This window comes from Erinaceus europaeus, chromosome 20 (genome assembly GCF_950295315.1).
Source record: "Erinaceus europaeus chromosome 20, mEriEur2.1, whole genome shotgun sequence".
NCBI lineage: Eukaryota > Metazoa > Chordata > Mammalia > Eulipotyphla > Erinaceidae > Erinaceus > Erinaceus europaeus.
This window is the reverse complement of record NC_080181.1, coordinates 28,999,747-29,006,380: the sequence shown is the minus strand read 5'-3', so window position 1 is coordinate 29,006,380 and position 6,634 is coordinate 28,999,747. Positions and strand designations below refer to the sequence as shown.

Sequence of the window (6,634 nt, the reverse complement as noted above, 5' to 3'; positions counted from 1 at the left end):
AATTTTTTTAAAAGCAGGTGAACTCAACTGTCAGCACCCCCAGCAGGTGGAGAAGGGGATAGCTGGGGGCAGGTAGGCACTAAAGTAGGACTAAGATTCTCTCCTAGTGACAACTCAGGGAAAAGGTATTAGAAGTGACTCAGGAGTCCATTCTTGAAGAAAAGGACCCAGTATCTACTCCAGATCTACCCCGTTAAGATGGTGCCCTGAAGTGCTGTGTTCTGGGGTCCTGAGAGAGGGTTCTGGACCACACAGGGAAAGCGGCAGTATCAATTCTCTTGAACATCTGTCCCCACAGCTGTAGGCAATGCAGGGAGAGGGTCCCGGTCACCTTTCCTGAAGTTCGGGGTTGGAGGGGGGGGGGGGGCTAGAGGGCGGCCTTGGAGAGGCACTTTCAAAGCCAGAGTCCCGTTTCTGGCCATCAGCTGCCCTCCCCGGGAAAGGCTTGTTCCCCCAGAAAGGAGTCCACTTTGCTGCCAACCTCACCGCTGTGCTGGGCTCGCTATCCCCCAGAGGTAACCGAGTACCTGGTAGTATTAACCTGGTAGCGCACGCGCACAAGCGCACACACACACACACACACACACACACACACACACACACACACACACCTAGACGTGGAAATGAGAATGCCTGCACCGTGGTGTGTGGAGTGGAGCATGATTTTGACTTGGGCAGAATTTTGACTTGGGCAGAATTTCCTACGCGCAAGTTCGGTACTTGGATCCCGGAGTACCAAAGAGTGGTGCGCTGCTTCCCATAATTAAATAAGTAAATAGATAAATACTCTAGAACGTGCTCCCTCAGACTGCTCTTTTACACAACCAGAACCCCCAGAAGGATCCGGGGTACGCAAGGGATCCGGATACGCTCGCGGGTGGTAAGACAAAAGCCTTCCGGGAGGAGGTGTCCCGGGCACCTGGGCTTGGAGGAGAAAACGACCCTGCTCGCCTCCCCACCACCACCCCCACCTCAGCTCTGCTCGCAGGCCCAGTCCGGCGCCGCTGGAGTTAAGCTGGACCGCACGTAAAGGGAAGGGGGAAAAGTTGGCATTGACACTTGCCGAGGGAGGGAGGGAGGGGGGAACGAGTCTTGCTGACTCCTGATTGGTTTTACATTTCATCCTTTTTTTTTTTCCTCGCGCGCTCTCACTCTCTCTCTCCCTCCCCTCTCTCGCTCCCTCTTTTCAGCTTCTCTCTCTGATCCCAGGGGAGGGAAACGGGAATAGTGAGAGATCAAAAATAAACCTCTTATGTCAAAGCCGGGAAGGAAGTATAAATACGGTGCTTCCCGGGCTGGGGCGGAGCAGGCGGCACGCGGGGCTGTGAGCTGGGCGGGCGGGCGCGAGCGGGAGGAGCGCTGTGCGGGCCCCACCGGCCTCCCAGGCACCGCGGCAGCCGACTGCCGCGCCCCCTGGCCGAGGACCCCGCAACCCCGCCGCGCTCTTCTTCCCTGCAGTGCTTGTCCGGCGCGCGCTCGGGCCACCCGCACCTGCCCGCGCCGGGCCGGCTTCTCCCCTGCCCCGCGCCGCGCCGCAGCCCCCATGCGCCCCGCCGCCCAGCGCTGGCCGCCGCTCCAGCTGCTGCTGCTGCTGCTGTTGCAGCTGCCGCTGCCCGCTCGCAGCGCCCCGGGCCGCAGGGAAACCGGGGGGGCTGTCCGGGAGCTGGTGCTGCCCACGCGGCGGACAGGCGTTGCAGGCGGGCTGGCGCTCCACCTGTCCGCCTTCGGCCGCAGCTTCGAGCTGCACCTGGAGCCCGACTCTAGCTTCCTGGCGCCGGGGTTCAGGATCGAGCGGCTCGGGGGCCCTGGCGGGCCGGCGGGGGCCGAGCGCGGGCTGCGCGCCTGCTTCTTCTCGGGCACCGTGAACCGTCGGCCCGAGTCGCTGGCCGCGGTCAGCCTGTGCGGCGGGCTCAGCGGTTCCTTCCTGCTGGACGGCGAGGAGTTCACCATCCAGCCCCAGGCCTCGGGGGGCTCCCTGGGCCAGCCGCACCTCCTGCAGCGCTGGGGCCCCGCGGCGCGCACCCCTCTCTCCGGAGGTCCCGAGTGGGAGGCGGAGAAGGCAGAGGGGCCAAGGCCTGGCGAGGAACTGGAGGAAGAGGAGGAGGAAGAGGTGGAGGGCGAGGTAGAGGAGGCAACGGGCGCCAGCGAGCCGCCACCCCCTTTGGGGGTCACAAGCAGGACCAAGCGGTTCGTGTCCGAGGCCCGCTTCGTGGAGACGCTGCTGGTGGCAGACGCGTCCATGGCTGCCTTCTACGGGGCCGACCTGCAGGTAGGACCCGCAAGACCTGGGGGAACCCCACTCACTGCCCCAACCCTGCCCTTCCCCGCCCTCCACTAGAGAGACCACAGAGGAGGCGCTAGAAACTATCGTGTTGACCCCCCCCCAACTCTTAACTGGGGTACTCTCCGGTCCACTGCCCCTTCCCATCTGAAGTGGCGGGTCCTCCTCTCTGCTACCCACCCCTCCGCTCTTCCTGTCTGGTTTCCTGCAGCACTTGGCAAAACTTAAGCTGAAAGTGGGGTTCAAAACGCACACCTCTCGGACACCTGCCTCTCCCAAGAGCCTTGGAAAAAAATTGAACCCCTGAGAAGAGCATCCACCTCGCCCCACCACATCCCCAGCTCACAGCTGCTCCCGCCCCGGGGTGCTTCCCAAGACGGAGCAGCGGTAGTGGGGGAGAGGTGGCTACTCTATCCCCCCCTTTCACCCACCCCCACCCCCGAGCTAAAAGGAGGTGCCAAGAATCAGAGCCATTGCTGGAAGGGAGCTGAACCTGGGATGGGGCAGCCCGACTTCTGTGCGCCCAGCTGCTTCTGATCAAGGGGCATGGGCTACCTTGCCAACCTGGCGCTGGGCCCCAGCAGAACTTGGCAGGGGCCCCGCGTCAGCGCGAGAAGGGAGGGGAACACACTCTGCCCGCCCTGGGGGCTCAGCCTGGGAAACTGAAGCTTGGGTGGAAAAGGGAGGGGAGTAGGGAGAGGGGTGAGTGCCTCTCCGTGTCAGTGTTCTCAGGGCCGCCTGGATTGTACTTGGTCCATCCCGGGCTGCTCTGAACCCAGACAGTGATCTCTGCTAAACTAGAGCAGAAAACCAGAGAGGAAGACTGCTTCTGTAGCCAGACCAGTTCCACTAGATGATAAAACGTCCAGATTCAGTAGGGTGTATCCTTGCAGCTTAGATCCCAGCTCCCCCAGAAGCAGATGTGGCCCCTAAGGGTTACCAGTGCAGGCTGGCTTTCTATTCCCATGGGGAGCAAAGGAGCCGAGCTGTGCCAGGCAGAGAAGTGAGTGGCCTGGGGATCCAGGAAATGCACCCTGGCCACAGCTGCAGCTTTCTCCCAGTGATGACCCTGCTGGTCCTAGACAGCTGGGGATACGAAGGGCTTTGGCATCCTTGGTGCACACTGGCCCTGGCACAGAGCCACAGTGAGTCCCTCTGTTTCTCAGGGATTTTTTTCCTACTGTCTGCCACTGGAGAATGATGAATGGATGGATAGATGGATGGATGGTAGGATGGGGCTCTGGGTAAAAAGCCAACAGGACCTGTTCTCTGGCTTCTGCAGGAGCTGGTTCAGCCCTGGTATTCACTCCTCCCAGAGCATGGCCAGGCTGCTTTCAACCTTAGGGCAGTCTGTGTCAGGGCAGTGAGTTGGTGCTGCCTCTCTCCCTGCCCTTCTCCATAGCAGGAGAAGCCAAATACATCTTCCTTTTGCCCAGCAAGTCCTCCCTAGACCAGTAGGTGGGGCTTCTCCCATCTCAGGTTAGAAACCTCCATGTGTGGTTCACCCAGAGCTGAGTTGAGATGATGTGTGCCCACCCTGCATGTGAACCACCCTCTGGCACTTGCCTGAGAACTTGTGAGGCAGGAGAACCACAAGGACACAGAGATATGACCACAAAATATAGCTTTCCGGTTTCCAGAGCCCCCAGTGTCCTCCCTAATGTTCTCTTGCCACCTCACCCACTCAGCTCAACATCTAGGCATGTGGATAGTGGATGATAGTGATAGTGGATGTCTGCCCTGAGATAGTGGATGTCTGCCCTGAGGACATACTTGGCATGGAGGCCAGATGGTGGTACACCCAGTTGAATTCACATTATCACGTGCAAGGTCCTGGGTTCAAAGCCCCAGTCCCCACCTGCAAGGAGAGGGGGGGGGAAGCGTCACAAGTGGCAAAGCAATGCTACAGGTGTCTCTCTTTCTCTGCCTATCTCCCCTTTCCTCCTAATTTCTGTCTGTCCTATCAAATAAAAAAAAAAGGAAGGAAGGAAAAGGGGGGAAAGAACATATTTGACACCCCTAAACATCACGGCCATCCAGAAAGCACCAGTGCTCTGGTGATGGGTGTTGGGAGCCCCAGGCTACTCCTGCAGGAAGCAAGGCAGAACTTTGCCCACCCCACCCCCAAGACCAGTTGGCTTTCTCTGAAGAAGAGAAAGGGGCTCCTCTACTTGCATGTGAGACTCCTGGCTGGACAGGCCATGCTTGTTCCCTCCCCACCCCGAGCACAGGCTTTTGATTCATTCACTGCCACACACACACACACACACACACACACACACACACCAGCACCCAGCCAGCCATGCAGACTAGGGAAGCATCAGAACAGGCCTGGGCCACCCACTCAGCCTTAGTCCACCACCCCCAACAGGCAGTCTAGCTCTAAGTCTTACTCCTGAAAGATGTCTTCTCTTAGCTGGACCAGGCACACCACTGACCTTCATGGTTCCCCATCAGTCACAGCTCACCTGCATACTGCTCTCACCACCCTGAGGTGGGGCCCAGACACTGCTGCTTCTGTCACCACAGACTGCCCCTCTAACCTTCTCCCCCTGTCCTCTGGGTTTCTGAAACAAGCCCTTGAGCTCAGCTAAGACAAGTGTGTGTGTAGCTCAAAAGCAGACCTGTCCAGACCCACCTGTCCCAAACAGAATCCAGTCCTTTCTAACTAGCTTGTCAAAGGACCTGGAGAGGTGGCTCACCAGACATGCCTGCCTGAAGCCCTAGAGGTCTCGGGTTCAGACACTGCCCGTGTCAAGCAATGCTCTGGTCTTTGTCTGTCATGAAGAAAAAAAAAATGTTTAAAACATAATAAATAGTTCTCCAAGGAATTTCCTAGAGACTTCACTCACACAGAGGGTGACAGCTTGGGTTGTCTTGGCAATTGTGGGGAGAGAGGTGTAATTTAGAATGAAAAGAAGAACCAATACCCCCCACCCCACCCCAGTTCAATTCCCAGGGCTTGAATTTCCTCATCTGAGAAGTCAGGCACCTGGCTGTGGTCATCAGTTCTAGTCTAGGTGTCTGTGAAGCTGCTTCAGTACAAGTCTTCCAGAAAGTCCCACCCTGTACAGGGAAACCTCTGAAGGTGTTTAGTTTGCCATGGCTTGGACAGCTCATATCAGTAGAGAGTCCTGAGGTAATTGGACTAAGGGGATACTCTCAGAGAATATGAATAAGTGGGACCTTCCCAGAGTCACAGCTAACAAGTGTCTGCCAGCCCAGTCTCAGGACCCAAGTGAGTATGCATTCTTCCTTCATGTGCTCCTCTCCTTACCCTGGCCGCCTGATACAATGAGGGAATGGTATCTGAACCCAGCAGAGACCCACTCAGCTGAGGTGGGAAAGCAGACACCACCTTCAAGGCTTAGTGAAAGAACACACCCTGGGAGTCGGGCAGTAGCGCAGCGGGTTAAGTACAAGTGGCACAAAGCGCAAGGGCCAGCGGAAGGATCCCGGTCCGAGCCCCTGACTCCCCACCCGCAGGGGAGTTGTTTCACAAACAGTGAAGCAGGTCTGCAGGTGTCTGTCTATCTTTCTCTCCCCCCTCTGTCTTCCCCTCCTCTCTCCATTCTCTTTGTCCTAACAACAACGACAACAATAATAGTAACAGCACCACCGATAAAAAACAAAGAAGGGCAACAAAAGGGAAAAAATGGCCTCCAGGAGCAGCGCATTCGTAGTGCAGGCACCAAGCCCCAGCAATAACCCTGGAGGCGAAAGAAAGAAAGAAAGAAAAAAGAAAGAAAGAAAGAAAGAAAGAGAATAAATGTCCAGCTAGAGACCCATCTCACTGCTTCCTGAAAACAAATTTGCCAGAATCTTTACATTTGAGGGCAATTAATCCTTCGACAGAAGGGGCCCGCCTTCTTACCTGGTTTCAGAGTTAAGGGGCTCAGACAAAAGGGGCTTTTAAGAAGCAGAGACCACCTCAGAGGAAACCGTACACTCTGTCTGTACCCAGCCCCGGCTCATTGTTCCTCGAGTGAAATCAGAGTAGGGAGGTGTGAACGCAGGTCAGATGAGAAATCTGAGAAATCTCAGTCTGAGAAATCTGCCCCATCTAGTATCAAAAGAGAGAAGGTCCTAGGTGTGACAGTCATTGTCCCCAGAGCACATCAGCCAGTTGCCAAGATGTTAGACTCCCAGCAAGTGATCTTTAAGAAAAGATTAAGTCATGTTACAATGTGCAAAGACCTAGGTTCTGACATCTGGTCCCCACCTGTGGGGGGGGGGGGGAGAAGTTTCATGAGTGGTAAAGCAGTGTTGCAGGTATCTCTCTCTTCCCTTCCCTCTTTCCCTCCTTATCTCCTCCTCCCCTCTCAATTTCTCTATCTCTAGTCAATAATAAAT

The 6,634-nt window shown here is 56.6% G+C and overlaps 1 protein-coding gene across 1 annotated transcript in view; it reads left to right on the top strand.

Annotated features, from left to right (window-relative positions):
* The first annotated feature begins 1,176 nt into the window (after positions 1–1,176).
* ADAMTS8 (ADAM metallopeptidase with thrombospondin type 1 motif 8) overlaps positions 1,177–6,634 on the top strand; it is a 29,862-nt gene continuing 24,404 nt past the window's right edge. The window contains exon 1 of the mRNA XM_007539957.3: positions 1,177–2,269. Within this exon, the coding sequence (XP_007540019.2) occupies positions 1,253–2,269 (1,017 nt within the window). The 5' untranslated portion in view covers positions 1,177–1,252. The remainder of the gene's footprint in view (positions 2,270–6,634) is intronic.